The sequence below is a fragment of the Dipodomys merriami genome, unplaced genomic scaffold, assembly GCF_024711535.1.
Source record: "Dipodomys merriami isolate MVZ:Mamm:240054 unplaced genomic scaffold, mDipMer1.0.p SCAF_25, whole genome shotgun sequence".
NCBI classification, from domain to species: Eukaryota; Metazoa; Chordata; class Mammalia; order Rodentia; family Heteromyidae; genus Dipodomys; species Dipodomys merriami.
In genome coordinates this window covers 8,646,062-8,670,351 of record NW_027203937.1, presented here as the reverse complement: position 1 = coordinate 8,670,351, position 24,290 = coordinate 8,646,062, and the positions used below count along the sequence as shown (strand labels likewise).

Sequence of the window (24,290 nt, the reverse complement as noted above, 5' to 3'; positions counted from 1 at the left end):
ATTTTTTAAAAAAAATCCTACCATCCCAGCCTCATAGGATCCCATAGGTAGGAGGATCATGGTCTGAGGCAGGTCCCAGGGGAAAAGCAAGATCCTGCCTATAAATTAACCATACAAAAATAGGGCTGGAGGTAAGATTCAAGTGGTAGTACATTTGCTTAGCAAGAGTTAGGCTAAACCAAAACAAAATGAAGACTTGATCATTATGTAGCCCAGGCTGGCCTTGAATTTGTAGTTCTACTTATCTCCTGGGTGCAGGATTACAGATATACTCCATCACACCCAGTATTAGCTATCCTTTTGACAAAATGTCACTGTGATTTCTAATAGGCTTTCAATGTTTAGTAAAAACATTTATTGGGCACTAAGCTGTGTGTGAGATCTGTATCATCTTTTACTATTTCTTAATTCTTACGAATTTCCAGCTTCTCTTGTAATTAAGAAACCAAGCTGTGATCAATAGGATGTGAGCCCAAATATTGTTTTAAATATTAGCATCATACCCCACCTAAAGGGAAAAGGGCTTTTCACTTCTAGCCCCTTCTGTTGTGAATGAATGTAACAATAAGCACGGGAAAGCAGTAAAATTAGAAGAGTTCTGACTCAGCCCTTAGAATGCTTATTGTCTGAAGAGTAAGCCGATACCTTATTTAACTTATGATTATTCAGTCTTGTTTAACATTAAATTATAATTGCCAAGTCACATACATTATTTATTCACAAATCACATATATTAATGTCATGTTAGGTTAAGGAAAAAGAGTGAAAAGGAGATGGAAAGATGAAAGGTGTTTATATGACTCAGTAGATTGTCCTTTTTTTTTTTTTTGGCAGTACTAGGGGTTTTTTTGTTTTTGTTTTTTGTCAGTCATGGGGCTTGAATTCTGGGCTTGGGCGCTATCCCTGTGCTCTTCAGCTCAAGGCAAGCACTCTACTGCTTGAGCCACAGCATCACTTCCAATTTTCTAGTGGTTAACTGGAGATAAGAGTCTCACAGACTTTTCTGCCTGGGCTGTGATTCTCAGATCTCAGCCTCCTGAGCAGTTAGGTCACCGGCGCCTGGCTCGAGTACTAGGGTTTTGAATTAAGTGTTGCATGCATGCCAGACAGGTATTACCACTTGAACTCCACCTGTAGTCCTTTGATTAAAAAGGTCTTGTGTTTTTACCCAGGCCATAACAATGATCCTCTCATTGTTTCATCCCACACAATTAGATGACGGGCAAGCCAACTTGCCCAGCTTTTTATATGTTGAGATGAGGTCCTGCAAACTTTTTCTTCCTCCCAAATAGCCAGCAATACAAGTATGAACTGTATCAGGTTTGTAGGTTTATGTGTTCGTGTGCATGTGTGCATGGCACTGGAGCTCTACCACTTAGTGCTACTGTATTTGGATTTTGTTGAGATGGCATCTATTTTTTTAAGTTGGCGTAGAATTGCAATTGTTCCACTGTTTGCCTCTCAAGTAAGAAGACTAGGTATGAGCCACACATCTTGTTAGATTGCCTGTTTCTTAAGAGAAAGGACTAAGGTGGGAGACTACAAGTATATCAACTAAGATGTGACCTTTAGAGTTAAGAGATTTGGGCCTATGTAACTTATTTGATGGTGACTGTCAAGTAACTTACTTGACTTCACTAAGCTTGATTTTTGAGGAGTGGAATGAGGGTATCATACCACCTGCCTAAGAAACAACTGTGAAATACAGGTAAGTTGCAATGCATTATGTAGTATATTTGTTACATAGTCAATAATAGCTATTATTCCTCAAAATGACATTGATGGTAGTGACCACAGCCTTTTCCATTGCTTCATTTTCTTTTTCAAGACAGTGTCCCAAACTCATCTTGAACTCACAGACCTCTTGACTCAGTCTCCTGAGTGCTGGAATTATGGATAGGCATACCTATTTTTCCTTTTTATTAATAATATTTTTAAGCCAAGTGCTAGTGGCTCATGCTTGGAATCCTAGCTACACAAGAGACTGAGATCTGAGGATCATGGTTCAAAGCCAGCCCAGGCAGGAAAGTCTGTGACTCTTATCTCCATTTAAACACCACAAAGCCAGAAGTAGAGCTGTAGCTCAAGTGGTAAAGTGCTAGCCTTGAGCACGAAAGTTTAAGGACAATGCCTTGGCCCTGAGTTCCAAACCCCAGGACTAGCACACACTCACACACACAAAAATATATTATACATTACATATATATATTATATAACATTACATATGTAAATTCTTTTTTTCCTACCTTCTTCCTTTCCCCTCTAGATTCTTAATGTTTTACAAAATGAGCAATGTAAGCTTAATGGCAGAGAAAGGTTTTCCTAGGCTGATGACTGGTCCTTGCATAATGTAGCCTGGTCTGTCTTGTCACCATAGTATAAATGGGCAGGTTTGGATTCACGATACCCATATGTCTATGAAGCAAAGTGAGGTTGCATATCCTCTAGGGGGCATCTCACCATTCACAAAAAATGCCCAAAAGGTATTAGTGATTTGAGAAATTCAGTATAATGATATGTTCTCAGCATATTCATAATCAAATGTTTAAAATATTTAAAAGTTTGGACTAAATCCTTGAGTTACGCATGGATAAGATTCCTATTATTCCACAGGAATTTAATAGCTAAAGAGCTTTTAAGAACTCACAGCTTAGGGGCTAGGAAGATGGCTCAGTGGTAGAGCGCTTGCCTTGCATGCCTGAGGCCCTGGGTTCGATTCCTCAGCACCACATAAGTAAAATGAAAAAAGCCGATAGTGGTAGAGCGCTAGCCTTGAGCTGAAGAGCTGAAGGATAGCGCCCAGGCCCAGACTTCAGGCCCCACGACCGGACCCCCCCCCCCCCAAAAAAAAAGAACTCACAGCTTAGTATAGGAAAAAGACATATACAAGAACAGTTATTTCATGCTAGAAAAAAAAGGTATGGTTTTGAGGCACAGAGGAACACAGTCTATTCATTTATTTTAGATATTTCCACCTCCTAAATAAAAATTGATCTGATCCCCCAAACTATCTTATAGGTAATAAAAATGGGTATAGTGTACATACTTTATTCTTGCATTTTACTTGTTAAACTCTACAATAAGATAAAGACAGGGCTGGGAAGGTGGCTCAGTGGTGGAAAGCTTGCCTTGCATGCATGAGGCTCTGAGTTCGATTCCTCAGCACCACATAAGCAAAAAAGAAAAAAAAACCGGAAGTGGTGCTGTGGCTCAAGCGGTAGAGTGATAGCCTTGAGCTGAAGAGCTGAGGGACAGCGCCCAGGTCCAGAGTTCAGGCCCCACGACCGGACCAAAAAAAAAAAAAAGATAAAGACAGACTTATTTTTCTCTTTAGTGGCTGACTGCATGCAAGCTGGGAATGTATATCTTACTTGCTGGGTTTTGAGGAAGTCTAATAAATGGCATAACTTTTCCATCTGGACCATAAATATGACTTGATATGAAGAATTTACTAACTTTATATAGAGGCCTAAATAATACCTCTATTTACTGGTAAACCTGGTGCTGGAGAGTATAGTTTTATCTTTAGTCTAATAAGCCTCCTATCACTGAGGTCCAAAATCACGTGTAACTACTCTGACTCAAGTATTATTGTATTAAGGTAGGCCTCAGACAACAGAAGTGCTGGCCACAAAAGAGCAGAACAGACGGAATGCTCCTTGTAGACAGGCTGATCCTAATCAAGAGTAGCAAGTATTGGGGCTACTTGACCCATTTCTCCTTTAAAATTTACAACTGAATAAATTACTTTGCTTTATGTGGGGCTGGGGCTGGAGGGGTTGAAGAATGAAAAGCTTCCTTTAAATGGAGTTTCTTTCATGTGAAAAAACATATACCCTTAATATTTGAGCATACTTTAAATCGTAATAAACCAGTGATTTATGTACTTATTTAATGTCTCTTTTTTCCACCGGGCTGGTCAGTTCCATGAGAAGGAAATCATGGTCCCCTGTGCACATGTGATCTGCATTTTGTTAGGCATACCACAAGAAGTCATACTGGTTAAGCCAACAAATGCTGTTTGTTATAGTGGAACTCAGTCTATATGGTTCTGATTGGGTAGCCCAATAGAAGTTTATAATGTGCTAAGAAGCCTCTTAAACAAGAAAATTCTGAGATAAAAATGATTCAGAATGCAAATGTACCCAGATAATGTTAAAGCATTTTTTTGTTTTGAAACATTTCAGCCATGAAATGTTTGAAGAGAGTCCTCTTATTTGTCACTCCTGGACCATGTGGCCAATATCTTGAGTTAATGTAAACTGGTTTTTAATAAGAAAACAATTAAAAATATATACAATAATCCAAGCCATTCTATATTTCATACTAGGTATTGAATACTTCCAGTGGAGCACACATTAATTTGAAGTTGACTGTGGCGTTTAACTGTATGTTCATTACAAAAAAGAAAGAAAATCTACTTTCAAGAATCTAAAAAGGGCTGGGAAGGTGTCTCAGTGGTAGAGTGCTTGGCCTTGTATGCATGAGGCCCTGGGTTCGATTCCTCAGCACTACATAAGCAAAAAGAAAAAAGCCAGAAGTGGCACTGTGGCTCAAGTGGTAGAGTGCTAGCCTTGAGCTGAAGAGCTGAAGGACAGCGCCCAGGCCCAGAGTTCAGGCCCCATGACCGGACCCCTCCCTTCCCCCCCAAAAAAAAGAATCTAAAAAAACTTTGTTATAGGTTTTTATTTTTTTTTAAAACATAAATGTGCAATAGTTGTTAGGAAAATGAAACTAGAGGTAATATTTTCAGTTTGCACCAGATTATCAATACAACAAAACCCTTTTTGATTACAAAGCTGTTCAAACACAACACTCTGGTTTAATTTCTGTAACTATCAGGCAACTATGTAGACAAAATACCTTTCTGTCTTATATAAATCAGGTTTTGGATGATAGCTTTTCGACATAACAGCACGTAAAATAAAGACAAAACATCTAAAATACTTCTCAGCAGACCATTCATACTTTGAATAATACTGTAGAAAGTGTTTGCTTAACTGACATTGTTAAAAGACAATCTGTCCTGATGTAGTGCTCTAAGAAGTCAATAGCAGCAGCAGTAGGAACATTAGGAGTCCTTCCAGAATCTATAAACTCCCAATGCTATTGCCAGGCAAGTAAACACTGAAGCTGTGAAAAAAAGAAAGAAAACAAGCTGTATTAAAGGTTAAGTATTTGTAGTTATTTTGCAGAGATTAACAGAATGACGCTACTTCAATTTACATAGACAAAAAAGTAGGAAAGCAGATTTCTACCTTATGCCTAGTGTCCTCTAGAAAATTAGGGATAAAATATTCTCTCTTTCTCTCCTGACCTCTCTCTTTTTCTTTCTGTTAGTATGGGATTATAGGAATTGAACTTAGGGCTTTCCACATACTAGGCAAGCATTCTTCCACTGAGTTACAACCTACCACTTGTTTGTGTGTTTGTCTTTTACACTATTTTAGGCTAATTTTTGTTGTTGTTGTTGGTTCTGGGGCCTGAACTCTGGGCCTGGGCTCTGTCTCTCAGCTCTTCAGCTCAAGGCTAGCGCTCTATACTTGAGCTACAGCACCACTTCAGGCTTTTTTCTGCTTATGTGGTGCTGAGGAATCAAACCCAGGGCCTCATGCATGTAAGGCACACACTCTACAATTGAGCCACCTTCCCAGCTCCTAGGCTACTAAAAACTTTTACTTAAAGTTTATACTGAAATCAAGGTCAAAAGAAGACAACTACTCACAATAATCAAGTTGATTTAAAATAACCTATCAAATATACATAAGAATTGTCAATTTCCAAGCTATACATACTGAACTCCAATACATGTTAACTTTATTGTTACTAAATCATTACTCTGAAAGTTTGCAGGGAGATTCAAGTTTTTGCCCTTTTCTAAAACCATGATTACAAAAGTAAATGAATTGCCTTTATAAGGAATTACCAGGGAAAAGGAAGACCTATACAAAGCCAAACAAAGTGAAGAAAAACAGGCTAAATCCGAAGGACGTCATTAAAACTCCCAAAGAAACTTTACGCTGAATAATATAAAAATCTAGTTTTCTAAATTTGGCATCTTTTTTTTTGGTCTGTCATAGGGCCTGAACTCTGGGCCTGGGCGCTGTCCCTCAGCTCTTCAGCTCAAAGCTAGTGCTGTACTACTTAAGCCACAGCACCACTTCTGGCTTTTTCTGAGGAATCAAACCCAGGACCTCATGCATGTGAGGCAAACACTCTACCACTGAGCCACCTTTCCAGCCCCAAATTTGGCATCTTTTTGATAACTAATAAAACAAAGAGATACATTAATAAAAAATTATGGTCCTCAAATTTTAAAAAAGTCACTGCTTAACCGGGTGCCAGTGGCTTAACACCTGTAATCCTAGCTACCCAGAAGGCTGGGATCAGAGGATTTTACCACTTGGTTTTTGAAGAACTGAGTGTTTCATTAATTTTGAATTCACTATATAGTACAGTGGCCTCAAACCGATGAACCTCTTGCTTCTGTCTCTGAAATGGGATTACAGCTGTGTGCCACAATGCTCAGGCTCTACTTCCTGTTTTCATTAGCATATATTGTGCAAAGTAATGGGAAAACTTTGAAATATTTTTGTATACTTAAGTACAACATGGTTTGATTATATTTAACCTCTCTATTGCCCTCTTTTATTTTTTTATTTTTTTGCCAGTCATGGGGCCTGAACTCTGGGCCTGGGCACTGTCCCTCAGCTATTCAGCTCAAGGCTAGTGCTCTACCACTTGAGCCACAGCTCCACTTCCGGCTTTTTCTGCTTATGTGGTGCTGAGGAATCGAACCCACAGCCTCATGAATGCAAGGCAAGCACTCTACCACTGAGCCACCTTCCCAGCCCCACTGTTGCCCTCTTTTAAAAAGCTACCTTGCCTGAAAACCCTCCACATCTCTAGTAGTCGTCCTAAGGATTGAAGGTATTCTTAAAAGGCAGGATTGGAGCAATTTTTCTTAAAAGCTTCCTATACTTTTAAAAGCAATTCTAAAATGTAGGTTACATGTCTTTTAGAATCTTTAAACAATAAAGTAACATTAAAAACTACTTTTAATAATTATAAACTCAAGTTTCCCAAGACAAATGAGTAATTCTTACCTGCATAAAATGAGCAGTTTTCTTTTTAAGTCTGGGGCATTAAGCATGCTTGGTAAGGCATTCTTCAGCTAACCAGCCCGGGAAAGTCTGAATTGCCTTTTCAGCATGGGTAGAGTTGTATCTGCCCACATTCTGAGCTACGTGGGGCCAACCTTGGCAATATAATGAGAACCTGTCTCTTTAAAAATTTTTTTTACATGAAAATGGTGCTGGCAAAATTGGTTAACTACATGTAGAAAACTAAAGCTAGATCCTTATATATCACCCTGCACCAGAATCAACTCCAAATGGATCAAAGACCTTGAACTCAAAGCAGACACTCTGAAAACATTACAGGATGGAATAGGAGAAACCCTAGGTCTCCTTGGCTCAGGCCGAAATTTTCTGAATAGAGACCCGGAAACACAACAAATCAAAGAAAGGTTGGACAAATGGGATTGCATAAGGTTGCAGAGCTTCTGCAGGGCAAATGACATAGCTAGCAAGATCAATAGAAAGCCCACCGATTGGGAGAAGATCTTTACTAGCCATACAACGGACAAGGGTCTCATATCTAAAATATACTTGGAACTCAAAAAATTAAACCACCCAACAACAAATCCTCAAAGAAACAACTGCCCAATAAATAAGTGGGCGAAAGACTTAAAGAGAAGCTTCTCTGAAGAAGAAAGAAGGATGGCCAATAGACACATGAAGAAATGTTCAACATCCCTAGCCATAAAAGAAATGCAAATCAAAACAACATTGAGATATCACCTCACTCCAGTTAGAACAGCCAAAATCAAGAACTCTAACAACAACAGATGCTGGAGGGGATGTGGACAGAAAGGAACCTTACTTCATTGTTGGTGGGAATGTAAACTTGTTCAACCACTTTGGAAAGCAGTATGGAGGTTCCTCAAAAGACTTCACATAGACCTCCCCTATGATCCAGCAATCGCACTTTTGGGCATTTACCCAAATGTATACAAACAAGACCACACTAAAGCTACCAGCACAACTATGTTTATTGCAGCATTATTTACCATAGCTAAGATATGGAACCAACCCAGAAGCCCCTCAGTAGATGAATGGATCAAGAAAATGTGGTATATATACACAATGGAATTCTATGCCTCCATCAGAAAGAATGACATTTCCCCATTTGTTAGGAAATGGAAAGGCTTGGAAAAAATTATATTAAGTGAAGTAAGCCAGGCCCAAAGAAACATAGGTCCCATGGTTTCCCTTATTTGCAATATCTAGTATAGGTATGAGTCAAGAGGAAAAGGTCAGATAATGTGATGTTAGGAAAACGAACTCTTAAATATGTATTTTAATGTTTTCGTTTCTTTCATGCATGTGTTTCTAATGCATTTATAAGATTATTTCTTTGTTGCTTTGTATGTCCCTCCCCCACAGTGTAACCCCCGCTTTCACTTTATTTGATGTCAGTATAACATGTGGAGGAGATGGGGACAAACAAGTCGTTTAAGGATTCAGGTGGACCTGTTGTAACAAGGAGAATTACAAAATGTCATGTCAAAGCAAGCTTTACAATGTCGGTGTGGGGGGGGAGGGGGGTATGATTGGGTGGGGGGGAGGGGGGAGGCTGGGAAGGGAGGTGAAGGGTAAACAAAGGAGGAGGCTGCAATGCTTGGTAAGAAATGTATGCATTATCCTGCCAATGTAATTGTAACCCCTCTGTACAGTATGTTCTCAAATAAAATAAAATAAAATTAAAAAAAATTTTTTTTACATAACTAAAAAGTGGTATTTTAATGAAAACCATAAAAAATGAAGAGAAAAGGCAGAAAAAGCATAAAGCTTTTCAAAATAAAAATACTACTGTTTTTTATATCATTTTGGACAGAAAACCTTTTATTGAGCTGGGTATGGTAGCATACAGCAAGAATCCCAGATATTCAAGAGGTAGAGGTCGGAGGATTGTGATCAAAGAAAAGATCAGGCCAAAAGCATGAGAACAAACTAAAAGTAAAATGAGTACAAGGATGGCAAGAGTACCTGCCTGGTAAGCACAAGGCCACTTTTTGCTCATTGATCACTAGCTGTGTGTGTGTGTGTGTGTGTGTATGTGTGTTCTCATGGATGTTCTTGCTCCGGTTGGCTTCAAAGCGTGATCTTGAGATCTTAGCCTCCTAAATAGCTATAATTATTGCTGTGAGCCACTGGCATTCAGTGCTATGAAAGTGTTTTTGTTTTGTCAGTCATGTGGCTTGAACTCTGGGCCTAGGCTCTGTCCCTCAGCTCTTCAGCTCTTCAGCTAGTGCTGTACCACTTAAGCCACAGCACCACTTTTCAGCCTTTTCTGCTTATGTGGTGCTGAGGAATCGAACCCAGGGCCTCATGCATGCGAGGCAAGCATTCTACCACTGAGCCACCTTCCCAGCCCCTGAAAGTGTTTTTAAAATAGAGAACTTGAGATGAAGGATAAACATTTCTAACTTAAGACACAAACTGGCCATGCAAAGTAAAGCTATCCCAATTGTATTGTGTAAGTCAAATTATATATTGTCCTATTTGATTCTACTACATACATACTGAAACTTGGTTATGATGACTTCCTCATTTTAAGAAATGGGATTTAGCTTCTCTAAGAAACCTCAGTAAGCTGGACATTTAAATAACATCAAGAGTATCTTGTCAGCTGGGTGCTGGTGGCACATGCCTGTAGTCCTAGCTACTCAGGAGGCTAAGATCTGAGGATTGTGGTTCAAAGCCAGCCTGGGCAGGAAAGACTATAAGACTCTTATTTCCACTTAACTAACAGTAAACCAGAAGTGGAGCTGTGGTTCAAAATGATAGAGCACTAGCCTTGAACAAAAAAAGCTCAGGGACAGCACCCAGGCCCCGAGTTCAAGCCCAATGGTTGACCAAAAAAAAAGGGTGTTGTCTTTATGTCCACGAGCAATTACAAATTTGTTCCTATCTACCATGGGTCAGTAGTATACTAATATGCTGAGCAATCAATTGCATACATTACTTAACCATATATAAAACTTTGAAATTGGTGGTACTGTCTTCATTGTACTAATAAGTGGGGAGCCATGACTCAAAACTAGGTATTTGACTCCAAAGCTGTTTTTATCTTTATTTTTACTGTGACATGAATGACGCTCATCAGGCAATACATAATCTAATTTTCGGGTAGTAACTCTGCTCAAAGACATGCTCAAGACATCTTTGAAAGGATTCTATGGCTAAAACAAGGTAAGAGATTGTTTATGTTCTCCACTTCCCCTTTCCCCTTTGCTAACTGATGTTTAACCACCTGTGTTTACTTTAGTGATCTAACCCAACTCACAACCTTAAAGAAGTGCATAAGCAATAAAAACTTTCATCATTTTATCCTTGCGTTATTTTGTACTTCTTTCTCTTCCTATTATTAAGTCACAGAGTTGTCCATGTCTTAGACCTGGATAACCCTGCAAGCACTATAGACCAAACAATGGCAACAATTCTTTCTCAAACAGTCTTACCTGCGAGATAACGAATGGTCTCAAGTTTGTTAGACTCCATCAATGTTTTTAAGGAAGCAATTTCAGTATCAATTTTATTACTGGTCTCTGAAATAGTACTTTTGATGTGGGTATCCTGTAGTAAGAATAAATAATTAATTTTGTTCCTATATATTACAGACAAAAACATTTCATTAGGGATTTTTACTAATGTGCTAATTATGGGAAAATCCAATAAAAGCAGAGTGGTAATTAAAAACACTGACATAGCCATTAGAAAGAATAATAAATGTCATTTTCAGGGAAATGGACAGACCTAGAACAAATCATGTTAAGTGAGGTAAGACAAGCTCAGAGAAACAAATGCTGCATGTTTCCTCTAACAGGCAGAAGCTAGGTCTAAAATATACCAAGACTTGATAAATTATACAGATCTCTAGGAATTCACACATAGTAAGAACAAAGGAGGATACTCTTGGGGGAGGAATACAAAGGCTCAATGTCTGTACAAATCTGATCATATAAAATATTTATGAACTACAGGAAATGGTAATAAGAAAAAAAATTAAGCACTGCTAACCGACAAATCACATTCTTCATATTTGGAGATCTTAGAACTATCACATTAATGGCATGTTTTACTAAAAACTTCATAAGAGTACCTACCTACCTAAGCTTGTTGGATTACAACTGAGAAACATTTTAATCCCAGAACTTATGGTTTTCAGAGAATTTGCTGATTTTCCTTGTTCCTAAATATCCTTTGGCCAATAAAAAAAGAAAGAATAGGCTGAGAGGACATATATGACCCTTCCTTCTATTAAGTTCTGAGCAAGAGTGGTATTTCTTCTATGAATAAGTCATAAACAGCTTTTAACTTTTAAGAAAAAGATGAGACTGAGTCAGAAAGCTCGAGTTTATACAAACCAGGGAGATTATGTATATGTTATGATTACATTGAGGTTTGAACTCCAGGACCTTTTGTATACCAGGTGAGCAATTTACCACGTAAGCCATACTGCCAGCCCAGAATATAGGTTCTTATCCCACCTCTACAATTTATTAGCTTATTTATTAACCTCTTTGTGTATTATTCCTCAAATTGGCAAGGTGAGAAATAATAGTAACTACTTAACATAAGCTGACATGAATTATTAAATGAACTAAGAGAAAATGAAATATACGAAGTTGTGTCTGGCATGCAATATATATTTACCAACATTTACTATGGTTTTAAAAAATTTTTTTTTCTTTTTTTTGGCTCCAGTCATGGGGCCTGAACTCTGGGCCTGAGAGCTGTCCTTCAGCTCTTCAGCTCAAGGCTAGCGCTCTACCACTTGAGCCACAGCGCCACTTCTGGCTTTTTTCTTTTTGCTTTGTGGTGCTGAGGAATTGAACCCAGGGCCTCTTGCATGCAAGGCAAGCACTCTATCACTGAGCCACCTTCCCAGCCCCTATGGTTAAAAATTTTAAGATAATTATTTAAACCTGGGCATTTAAGTACTACTAGGAAGTCTGTCTTTAAAAGAATATTTACAGCCATGCACGAGTAACTCACACCTATAATCTTAGGAGGCTGAGATCTAAAGATTGTGGTTGGGAGTCAACCCAGGCAGGAAAGTCTGTGAGACTTATCTCCAGATAACCACCAAAAAAGCCAGAAGTAGACTGCTAGCCTTAAACAAAAAGTCTAAAGACAGTGCCCAGGCCCTTAGTTCAAGTCCTAGGACTGGCACACACACAAAAAAGAATATTTACTATCAGTGTTAAAATAGGTTGGAGCTGGGAAAGTGAGTCAGTGGTAGAATGCTTGCCTCGCATGCATGAGGTCCTGAGTTTGATTCCTCAGCACCACATAAACAGAAAAGGCTGGAAGTGGCACTGTGGCTCAAGTGGTAGTGCACTCGTCTTGAGCTGAAGAGCTCAGGGACAGCACCCAGGCCCAGAGTTCAAGACCCATGACCGACAAAAAAAAAAAAAAATTAGGTTAAGAAAAGTATGCTATTCAGAAAGCTTAATTCATGCTCCCAAGTCACAGCTTCTATATACTAGATACCTGGAGCAAAAGTACAGATAAACAATAGCTATATAGAAATCATGTATTCTTCAGGGCTAGCTATTTAAAATCTAAACTTAAAAACAGATACATGTAAGAGCAGTTTTACAAGGCACAGAAAGTATATGAAAAATTTCTATATACTGCCTTACCTTTTTGGTAAATTCTGTGGTTGCTTCCATTAGTTGCTTTTCTTGGTCTGTAAACTAAGGGACACGAAGCAGCAGGAGTTTAAAAGGAAAAAAAAGACTAAAAAAGACTAAGAACCAAGAAAGAACATTGAAAGCATATTACCATATCTGTTACTCGGCTCCTTTCGAGGTTGATATCCAGTTTATTATCTGCTCTGATTCTGCTGGTTTCATGCTTTAAAAATAATAAAAAGAATTTTGGAAATAATCTTGTAATGAGTATTTGTTCTGAAATTAAGTGGAAAATTTTTTACTTACCATCAGTTGCTGCTTAACTTGGTCTAATTCAATTTTCATTTTCTAAACAAAAGAAAATTATATGTAATTAGCATTATACCAAAAGTCACAATATGACTTATTTACAAAATATCAAACAGTAGCAGTTCAAACACTATGTTAGGGTTTGAACTCAAGGCCTTGTGTTTGAAAGGTAGGCTCTCTGCCACTTGAACATTTGAAGAGGACATCTATAGATTTCTAATACAGACTATAATAAAGTTAAAAGGAACAAACAATAGTATTCAGGAAGTAATTCCTATGAGCAAGATATCAATGTATTATGTCTTGGTATTTAATTACTACTTTAAAAAATGTGACTTTATAAATTAAAAAATACTTAGTGACAATTTGAATAACACATTTTTCTCCTTAAGTGACAAATTGTATAGGATCAAAGTGGGAAATATCACATTACTTTTAGCTTTAGGAACATTCTATGATGAGCTGTATTAGAACCTATATTACATAAGTCTCAAAGGTTTTCCCTTTGCTGTATTATTCTTTGGTATGTAAAGAATTGACTTACGCAGATAGGTAATTGTATATTTTTAATCTAAAACTTATTTAATAACTACGTAAAATTAGTTTCATTAAATATCCATCAAGGCACTTATGAGAACAGTTATTTTTATTTTCGCTAATCCTAGGACTTGAACTCAGGGCCTGGGCCCTACTGTCCCTAAGCTTCTTTTGCTCAAGGCTAGTACTCTACCACTTGAGCCACAGTACCACTTCTGGCTTTTTCTGTTTATGTGGTACTGAGGAATCAAACCCTGGGTTTCATGCATACTAGTTAAGCACTCTACCACTCAGCCACATTCCCAGCCCAGCAGTTATTTTTATTAGTAACGGTATCACCTCATTCTCTGCTCTCAGGTTTGCAAATTCACTCTTCTCTAGGATGACCATGTCTTTCCTGATGGAATCTAAATGAGCCATCAGCTGTTGTACTGTTATTTCCTAGAAAACAAGAACAATCCAATGACCTTATATTTGGGTGGTTTTCATTAAACTTTATATGTTAACATGCTACAAGAAATAGTGTTATGGAAGTGGCACTGTGGCTCAAGTGGTAGAGTGCTAGCCTTGAACTGAAGAACTGAGGGACAGCACCCAGGCCAGAGTTGAAGCTCCATGATTGACAAAAAACAAAACCCCCAAACAACAACAAAAGAAATAATGTTGCTTAGTTAAGTACTAAAAATAGGAAAACTACATATCCTGATATCTAGGACATCAAGATATCAAAATAAATACATAAAATAAAAACAAGGACATTGAATAAAGAAAAATGTATTTTCCCTGTGAAGAGAAATGAATATCTAGATCTTTAAATGAAAAGAATTCCAATAAAATGCTTGCTTAGCCCCTTAACAAATATTGGTTTTACATTTGTTAGGATACTTAGCTGGAAAGTACTTTGTTCAATACCAAGGTATTGAATAAGACACACAAGTCAGGGATTGAATAAGACACACATGTGTGTGTCAGACACACAACTAGGTAAGAGAATGGTCAAAAATAACTGCACTTTCGGGGCTGGGAAGGTGGCTCAGAGGTAGAGTGCTTGCCTTGCATGCATGAGGTCCTGGGTTCGATTCCTCAGCACCACATAAGCAGAGAAAGCCGAAAGTGGGGCTGAGGCTCAAGTGGGAGAGCGCTAGTCTACAGCTGAAAAGCTGAGGGACAGCGTCCAGGCCCAGAGTTCAGGCCCCTCGACCGACCAAAAAAAAAAAAAACCCTGCACTTTCTTAGTGTAACATTGTTTTAATTTTTTTGTATCTTTTCTATATATATACTGCAGAGACTCTGAAAGAAAAGATTGCTCCTACCTAATAAATTCATAGCTTTTCCTTTGCTAAGGAGGAACTTGATTTTGGTTTTTAACCCAAACTGTAGATATTCTTGCCTCAACTTCCCCAGTGCTAGGATTACAAATGTATACCACTATGCTTGGCAAGAGGGATTGTGTGTGTGTGTGTCACAACTGCGTGTTGTGTGGCTTAAATTGGGGCCTGGGCACTGGCAAGAGGGATTGTGTGTGTGTGTGTGTGTGTGTGTGTGTGTGTGTGTGTGTGTGTGTGTGTGTGTGTGTGTGTGTGTGTGTGTGTGTGTGTGTGTGTGTGTGTGTGTGTGTGTGTGTGTGTGTGTGTGTGTGTGTGTGTGTGTCACAACTGCGTGTTGTGTGGCTTAAATTGGGGCCTGGGCACTGTCTCTGAGCTTTTTTGTTCAAGGCTAGTGCTCTACTACCTTCAGCCACAGAGCCATTTCCAGTTTTCTAGTAGTTAATTGGAGAGAAGAGTCTGTCAGACTTTCCTGCTCCATCTGGTTTTGAATCACGATCCTCAAATCTCAGTCTCCTGAGCAGCTAGGATTATAGGTATGAGCCACCGGTGCTGGGCTCTAGCTTATTCTTTCATATAAAATTATTACCTTTTGTCTATATCACCACAGTGTGAAAACTCAAACAAATTACTCAAATCTCTGTTGAGCCTGTCATCAGTGATAAAACAGAATTCTACTTTCGGGTTGTTAGGGAGACTAAAATAGTACATGAAAAATACCAAACAGTATGCCTCACGTCTTAAGGCTTAGTAAGGAGTGTAATTTGACTAATAATTTGCATAACAAGTCAATTAAAACGTTTTCTAGGCTTTCAATGAAGTCTTTCCCCATCCTATTAATGCCTTTTCAGTTTGAAAGACTGAAAATTAACCACAACAAATGACAGCAGTAAAATGTATTATACAGAAAGATCAGCTCTTCTACTATAATGAAATTTCCACAGGGAAAGGCTGTTCCACTAACAGTCTACTACCATCTCATGATTCAAATAATATGTATATCTCAAACAAAGACTGAAAAATTCCATTCTTTGGATTACTGTAATCTTGATGGGACTTTAACTCTTTAGACCCTCTAGATACTGACTTTATCAAAGGTCTCCTTACTCCTTCTTCAAGGTCATCTAATGAAATTGTTAGAAATGATCATTTAAAAAATGAGTATATTACCTGTTGAGCTTGAGTGACCATTTCCTTGTAGATAGTATCCAGGCTCACATTTGATAAAGTGCTTAATGCTGATACAATTGTTTCTGCTTGTGCTTTGTCAAATCCTGTAGATATTTTAAAAATATGCATATCCCTATCAGGAGAGTAGAATAATATTCTTCACTCTTAAATTGTTATATTTCAAAATAACTATTACCACTAAAAATGACAAGCCAAATTGTTCCCCAAAAGTACTCTATAGTTTTCTTTTTGTCAGTTGTGGAGCTTGAATTCAGGAACTGGGCAGTGTCCCTGAGCTTTTGTACTCAAGGCTGGTACTCTACAACTTTGAGCCATAGTGCCATTTCTGTGTTTTGTTTTGTTTTGTTTTTCTATTGGTTAACTGTAGATAAGTCTCATGAACTTTCCTGCTTGGACTGGCTTCAAATTGTGATCCTTAGATCTTAGCCTCCTGAGTAGTTTAGTGAGCCACCAGTGGTTGGCCATATTGATTTAAACAGTTCTTTTTAAAATTAGCATATCTTGAGCATTTCCAATATCAGTAAATACTGTTGAAGTAATAATTGTAAAAGATTCCATTGTACGGATGGTACTTCTTATTAGTTACTCTTAATTGTTCATAATAGCAATAACGTCTTGGCAATTTATTTTTTAAGTGCTATTTTCTTCTCACAAGGAGTATTGGTATTTCTTACCATGAGTTTCCAAGTCCTGAACCAGTGCATGAGTATCAAAAGTTAATTTCCTCTGTTCTAAAGGAGTTATATCTACTGGTCTCCTATCATATCCTTCCGTGGTTGTAGTGGTCAAGAAATCTGCACAAAGAAGACAAGGTTGTATTTTTCTTGTATTAACTGATAAATAAATAACATTTTCTCCATTATTTAAATACAGTTCTATCTTTCTGAATGAGTTCTGTAATTAACACAAGTTAATGCTTACATGTTTTTAAACATGTTTCCTACTTACTAGTCTATAAACTAGTGAGGACATCAGTTCTGTCTGGTTTTATTCATTTTATCCCCTGTGCCAGCAATTAACCTGACATTCATAAAAATTTGTTGACTAGAAAGATACTTAAGAAGGAATGCTTCTTAAGAAGAGTTTTGGTGGGGTCCCTCTTTTACCTGAGAAATCTGACATTCTGTACTGAGCAAGCATCCTGTAAATGTTTCTATTTTTCTTATAGTAGAAGTGTTTCGTTAAAATTTGTTCTAAATTGTAATATGGAAAATATCAAATCCTTTGTACATCTGCCTCAACTTTTATATTACTGGAAAGCTGCCTCAACTTTTATATTACTGGAAAGCACAGAAACTGCCTAATTTTTTGTACTCAGAAGCTTATCAGAACTATTTTATATATATTCCTTTCTAAAATAACATTCTATCCTCCCACTCTTCTTACATATCCACACAATCTATTTGCTAGAGTTCTCAGCTCTCCTTGTTTGCTGTTTGTCTCTCTGAATCAGAATGTGAGCTTCATGATGCTTTGAGTTTAATATCACTGTATCTGCAGCACCTACAGTAGCACTTCAGCATATAATCAGATCACAATATTTTACCATAAAATCAATGAATGTGACTTTAAATCCTGGAGCAGTCACTGGTGTCAACCTCCCTAGCAAATATTTCTCACTTTTGAAATAAGCTGCTTGTTCTGTTTCAATAAATTCCCATACTTTAACTTATACTCAGTATAATCCCTGTCTATACAGCTGATATAGTTATAAAAATCTGCTTGGGAGAAAACTCTGCCTAAATATAGTTACTATTATAATGACATGTACAGAAAGTACTATACCAGATACTTTATATACTACCAAGACAAGATGATTTTAGGTACAAAAATTACACTTAGAAAAGGCAAAAATTATTTGCCTAAGGTCACAGAGCCAGTGACAGATTTAGGGTTCAGACTCAGGTCCTTTTGACTCATTCTCTTTCCATTACCTTATACTGTCATTTATCTACCCTTATATCTATGTATTTTAAATGTCTAAGTACATAGCTGCAACATCAAGTATTACTTTCTGTTAATATTTTTCAGGGCACATGTGATTCCTTCTTAAGTATCTTTTTTTAAGTATCTTTTTTTAAAATAAGTTTTTTATTGTGAAAATACTGTACAGAGGGGTTACAATTACATGAGCAAGGTAATGAGTACGTTTCTCATCAAGGATTGTTGCCTCCTCCTTTGTTTTTCCACTACCATCCCATCTCCAGTCCTATACTCCCCTCTTTCACCACCCCACTGAAGTTGTAAAGTTTGTTTTTCGACCTAGCATCTTGTACATCTCATTGTTGCAATGGGTCCACTTGTATCCCTATTTAAACAATGTTTTTTTCTTTCCCTTCCCCAAATTATACCAACATCAAATACAGTGAAAACAGGGGTTATACAATGGGGGAGGGACATACAAGGAACAAAAAAAATCACCTTATAAATACGTTAGAAACAATAGCAAGAAAGAAAAAATCCATTTGTGTCCTCCTCTTGGGGTTCATTTCGCCTAACATCTTTCTAGCCAACAAATATTTACTGAACATCATGCTATATGCTGGATACATAAATAAAACCAGACATAAATGATGTCCTCACTATTTTTTTTTATTGTGAAAATACTGTACAGAGGGGTTACAATTATATGGGCAAGATAATGTGTCTTCACTATTGTAGAGATAGAATTTTTTTTTTTTTTGGTTGTGAGGTTTGAACTCAGGTCTGGGGTCATGTCCCAGAGCTCTTTGGCTCAAGGCTAATGCTCTACCACTTTGAACCACAGTCCCACTTCTGGTTTTCTGTTGGTTAACTGGAGATAGAGTCTCAGAGACTTTCCTGCCCTGGCTGGTTTTGAACTACAATCCTCAGATCTCAGCCTCCTGCATAGCTAGGATTACAGACATGAGCCATCAGCGCAGCTGCAGAAGGTGGAACAACTTTTTACAACATGCAAACACAGCCTTCTTTTTGGCTTGAGTGCCATGTAGAAGGGTTAAGAAATGTGTCTTTGTGTGTTAATGTCTGACCTGAATAAAAGTGAAGAAGAGAAATTACAGGGAAAAGGCGGATTTCAATAGTAGTTACAGTAACAATTGCACTAGGAGTAATGGAGTTAGCACCTTTAATTAGCTATTTCTGATCAGGAGTTCATTCTTTGTTTAGAAAGATGAATCAGTAATTATATTTATGCAACTTCATATGTACTACTGAATCCTTTATTCATTTTATGGATTAGGAAAATTGTAGTTTATTTGGTTTAGTTCCTCTAACTTTAATCAACACATTACCTCAGATTTAGTAGGAAAGCTGATCTTTGGTATAGACTTTAGCCTTGCAACAAATTTTTGCATAACACATCTCATGTCCCACTTTGCTTTGTCTTAATTCTATATATAAAAGCCACATGCTTTCCTTTCTTGGGACCTTTCTCCTTTCTTGAGCTTCTACTCAGAAAAACTCTCCTTTTCTTTGCTGTTCAGAATGCAATCCCAGTGTCTCCCACTGAAAAATGTCAGAATCCAGAGGGAAGCCAAGAGGAGGAACAGAATAAATGGGAACAGCCTGCATTAAGCAAAAGGAAAGAAATGTAAACATCACCTGATGTGGAAAAAATTGTCAAAGCTCATAGAATTCACAAACGGTAGACCATAATGGCATTTGCCTTGTGAAAGTTAAAATGTGTTTGTGACTCTAAGTATCACTATTCCACAATACTGTGAAATATATGAAATTTATGTAATCACCTAATCTCAAAGAAAAAAAGTGAGAAGGGATGGGTTATGAGAGATGGATGACAATGTTGTCAGACACTTTGTACTCATATACAAATGGGAATAGGAACTTCTTTGTACAACTACTTAATTTTAAAAAAAGTGTCAGAATCTAGGTCAGGCATTGTCTTTCACAGTACCCTACAATATTCTGTGCAGTCAATTCTCACAAATTACATGACCACTAATTAGCTTCCTTCACGAGTCCAGGGGTCAGCCAACTGTTGCCCTTAGGCAACCACCATCTGCTGTTTTTCTAAATATTTTTAGTAAACAAAAGTTTAATTTGAACATTGCATATTGATTTGTGGATTTATCTTTGGCTGTTTTCATGAGTAGTTAATAATGTTCATCAAGACATATATATATATATATATATATATATATGTATATATGTATGAATTTTCTTCTTTAAGACAGGATCTGTGTACCCTGACTCCTGAGTACTTGGCATTACAGGAATACTGTTATATTATAGAAACTTTGGTAATCCTAAGCTAAACCATAAAGTCCTTGAGGGTAGAAATCACATCTGTTCTTGCTTATTGTTGAATTTCCTGTGTCTAACAGGATTCTAGACACTTGGAAGGTATTTGTTGAAGGTATTTGTTGACAGGTACTGTGTTTGGCATTGTCTGTACAATGATGAACAAGGCTGTGGGTTATTGTTGCTTTGATTATAAAAAATGGCCTTGCTGTGTTGACTAGACTGGCCTTCAACTCCAGGACTCAAATCATCCGTCTCTGCCTAAGTAGTATATACCTAGCTTTTAAGGCTTGTATGTTTGTTTTTGTTTTGTGATGTTATTAAGATATTAAAGGAATTACACTTGGAAATATTACTAGGGCTATCTTAATATTTAGATAAGATTAGAGCAAAATCCACCAAGGCATAGAATGTCTTTGCTTCTCTATTTACTGTGGGGCTGAGAATATGGAAGGATATGCAGAATATTTATTCATTTTATTGTGCTTAGAAATTCAGGCAGTGGTGGCTCACACCTGTAATCGTAGCTACTCATGAGACTAAGATCTGAGAATCATGGTTCAAAACCAGCCTGGGCAGGAAAGTTCATGAGACTCTTAACTCCAATTAACCACCAAAATGCCAGAAGTTGAGCTCAAGTGGTAGGGTGCTAGCTTTGAGCAAAATCCTCATGGACAACACCAGGCCATGAGTTCAAACCGAGAGAGAGAGGAGAGAGGAGAGAGAAGAGAGGAGAGAGGGGAGAGTGAGTGAGAGAGAGAGAGAGAGAGAGAGAGAGAGAGAGAGAGAGAGAGAGAGACAGAGACAGAGAGACAGAGACAGAGACAGAGACAGAGAGAGAGAGAGAGAGAGAGAGCGCATGCGCACAGACACAGATTATTGTGCTTAATTTTATAATCCTACAAGGTAGGTATTGATACCTTTTTGGCCAGTAGGACTTTAGAGGGTTTGTTCCTCTTTGGAGAGCAAAAGGATTTGGGAAAGCTTTTGGATATTCAGTGTAGTACCACGATCCCTGTCCTGACCATGGCCCATGTAGTCTGACTCATATACATTCTTTAAGGGTAAATATTTGTAGGCATAATAGTAGATTGCCAAGATGAAATGACCAAAATCAGTGTTTCCATCTCAAGGTGGAACAAATAGGTCCTTAATATCTTAGATGTTCCCAAATCTTTCACCTTTCTTTTCACTGTTACTCATTTTGGTTCTTTCACACTTTTTTTTTTTTTTTTTTTTGGTAACTCAGAAACCAACTCAATATTTAAAAACCTAGACAGTATACAGAGCTAAATAATGTCAGATTTAAACCCTGACTTATCTTGTATGAAGCTCTTCTGTGATGGAAAGGGCCAGATTTTACTTTCAAAAATATGTAAAAAAAAATGGTCTCATTAAATTGAAAGATTTATATTTATTGCTAACTTTCTGGTTAAAATATGTTAAGTAAGCTGAATGGTAGTTTTTTTCGTGTGAAGAATTCAAGAAACAGCCATTGTAGTATATATTCCTACTAGGATTAAGTAAACTAAATAACAGTAAGTGAAGCATTTTAGATGTTTTCAGAAACATCTCCAGTGTTTGCTGTTCTGCTGATTAGGAAAAAGTAATGAACTAGGAATACAATACCATGTGCATCAAATACAATCATATCACCTTCCCAAAGCTTCACTGATCCATCTTTAAAAAGGAGTCAGATAACCAGTGTCCTTCCATGGATTAGAGCATGGTTTTCAAATTCTTTGGTCATTATGCAAGCTCAAACTTCTTGTACATAGCAAACATTCAGTATATATCTGCTTACTGAAGAGGGATGTATACTAGTATGTACTAGTTGTGAAGAGACTTAATTTTTGATTCTCTAAGACTATTAAGGCTCAAGATAACAGCTGCATTAAACCATTAACATTTACTTATGTAGGACATGTATTTTTCTTTTTTAAAGTCCATCACAATGTGTACGTATGTATGTATGCTAAAATACTGAAAAAAGACAGGCTAAAGAGCACTCTTACAAAGGTAGGATCAACAAGTGCTGTCTTTAACTCCAACTGTCACTGGTGTGAATCAAAATATGGACAAAATATGGACAAAATGTAGGTGGCAGGGCTGTGTTTGGGTACTGTAGGATTCAGTTAATCTGCAATCAAAGATTCAGGAAGGCAAAAAGAGTATGCGAAGGTGGGTGTGAGATGCCTACTTGGAGACCTAAGTTTCAAATTTGAAAAAAGACCTAAACCCCAGAAAACTCAGGGTTTCCAGAAAACCCTGAAAATATTTCTTGGGAGAAGGCCAAAGGTTCTTCAGGATACACTGGTGAAGGGGATGCTCACTGGCTCGAAACTGTTTCATTGTCGGCTACGTGATTGCGAGAGGCTGAAAAGTAAAGCGAGAATGAAGACGTGCGAGGCGGCTGCTCGTTCAGCATTGTAACAGAGACGCCCAAACCTTGTGCTCTATATAACGGTCTACACGAGGAGGGGCCACAGGAGAAATCAGGACACTCCAAACACATGGCGTGTGTTGGCTCCAAACACACCCTCCGAGCTGACTGGCGTCGTGTGACAGAAAATAAGACCACCAAACACGAACACTGCCAAGGGCTGAGAAGGGCCAGCGGGAAGCACAGACGCGCGGGGCTTGCTGGGAAGAGGGCGGCCCGTCAGTCCCGCTTCCCGGCCGCGGGGGCGCGCGGGGCCGAGGGGCGGCGGGCGGCGGGCGCCAGGCCCGGCCCGGCCCGAGGAGGGCGTGGCCCCTCCGCCCGCCTTCACCGGGACGGCGCACCCGCCCCACCCGGCTCCCCCAGACAGCACTCGGGCACCGGTGGCACAGAGCTCTTCTCACCTCTCCGCAGGGCCGGCAAGAAACGCCCGCGGGGAGTTGAAACCCAGCGGCTCCGGCTGCCTTCAGAGCGCAGGAGCCGCCAAACCCAGGGCCTCCTCATGTTCTCAGAGCGTTCCCGCGGGCAGGCGGAAGTGAAGGCGGATGTTGTTCGCTTGGGCCTTCGGGGAAGGTAGTTTGAGCGCCACTAGGATGCTGGGAAATGTAGTTTTCTGTCAGCGAAAAAAAGCCTACTTCCGGAGACAGACTTCGCTTCTTCCATCGGTGGGGGGAGAGGGGCAGGCGATAAAGAAGGAGAGAGAGAGAGAGACAGAGACAGAGAGAGAGAGAGAGAGAGAGAGAGAGAGAGAGAGAGAGAGAGAGAGAGAGAGAGAGAGAGAGAGAGAGAGAGAGAGAGAGAGAGAGAGAGAGAGAAGAGAGGGGGAGGAGGGGGGAGAGTAGCCGCACAGCATGCTGGGACTTGTAGTCCTGACCGGGCGCTGCACCAAATAGTAGGGATGCGGGGGCCTAACGGTGTCGCGTGGTTGCTGTTCTGCCCTCTGGTGCTCTGGAGGACCACCTGTTTTAGTTGGTGTAGTCCTGCTTCTTATGGCTAATTCTGCCGTTTATCCCTCTTAGACCTCAGCTCCTCCAGACTTGGTTCCTGATGGTAAAATGCTATGCTGTTGTTTTACATCACTTCTGAAATAACACACAGTCTTTAGGTTATTAGTGGCTTGATTAATTGACCTTTGTGAGAGCTGGCTATTTAGCAAGCATCATTTAAGGGCACTGAAGCATATTCAAGGAACAAAACTTGATTCCCACTAGCAAGTGCTTTTACAGGAAAGGCCCGAGCGCGCGCGAGCTTGTGTGTGTGTGCGTGTGCGTGTGCATGCGTGCAGGGAGGATAGGTTATACCATTTTTTAAAAACCTATCATAGGTTTCTTTTCCCTTCCATTATTTCTATTTTCAAACATTTAATAAAGGAATAGTGAAGTCTCACATTATATTTACCTCTTGAAATTGAAGGGTTGGGGGTACAGCTCAAGTAGTGATAGAGCACTTGCCTTCCAGCTTCCCATGCATTACTTTCCAGTAG

General features: G+C 38.7%; 1 protein-coding gene across 5 annotated transcripts; it reads right to left on the bottom strand.

Annotated features, from left to right (window-relative positions):
* Positions 1–4,668: 4,668 nt before the first annotated feature.
* Positions 4,669–23,380, bottom strand: Ccdc90b (coiled-coil domain containing 90B). 5 transcript variants are annotated; one of them, XM_070034889.1, is made up of 9 exons: positions 23,212–23,369; positions 16,800–16,919; positions 16,105–16,208; positions 13,949–14,050; positions 13,070–13,111; positions 12,915–12,986; positions 12,773–12,826; positions 10,586–10,700; positions 4,669–5,133 (listed from the first exon to the last, which is right to left on the bottom strand). In XM_070034889.1, the coding sequence occupies exons 1-9, from the start codon at positions 23,309–23,311 to the stop codon at positions 5,072–5,074; spliced, it is 771 nt and encodes a 256-aa protein (XP_069890990.1). In that variant the 5' UTR covers positions 23,312–23,369; the 3' UTR covers positions 4,669–5,071. The 5 variants fall into 5 exon arrangements, with proteins under 5 accessions (XP_069890990.1, XP_069890991.1, XP_069890992.1 ...); XM_070034890.1 differs by lacking the exon at positions 23,212–23,369 and adding an exon at positions 22,816–22,936; XM_070034891.1 differs by lacking the exon at positions 13,949–14,050 and having other exon boundaries at positions 23,212–23,380.
* Positions 23,381–24,290: the final 910 nt, after the last annotated feature.

What these genes read in the sequence shown, in the direction of transcription:
- Ccdc90b (XM_070034889.1), bottom strand. Translation starts at nt 23,311, where the DNA reads ATGAGGAGGCCCTGGGTTTGGCGGCTCCTGCGCTCTGAAGGCAGCCGG. An exon ending in TCAGGACTTGGAAACTCATG is followed by an intron (nt 16,209 to 16,799) that starts GTAAGAAATACC and finishes AAATATCTACAG; the next exon opens with GATTTGACAAAGCACAAGCA. An exon ending in CCACAGAATTTACCAAAAAG is followed by an intron (nt 10,701 to 12,772) that starts GTAAGGCAGTAT and finishes TTCTTACTACAG; the next exon opens with GATACCCACATCAAAAGTAC.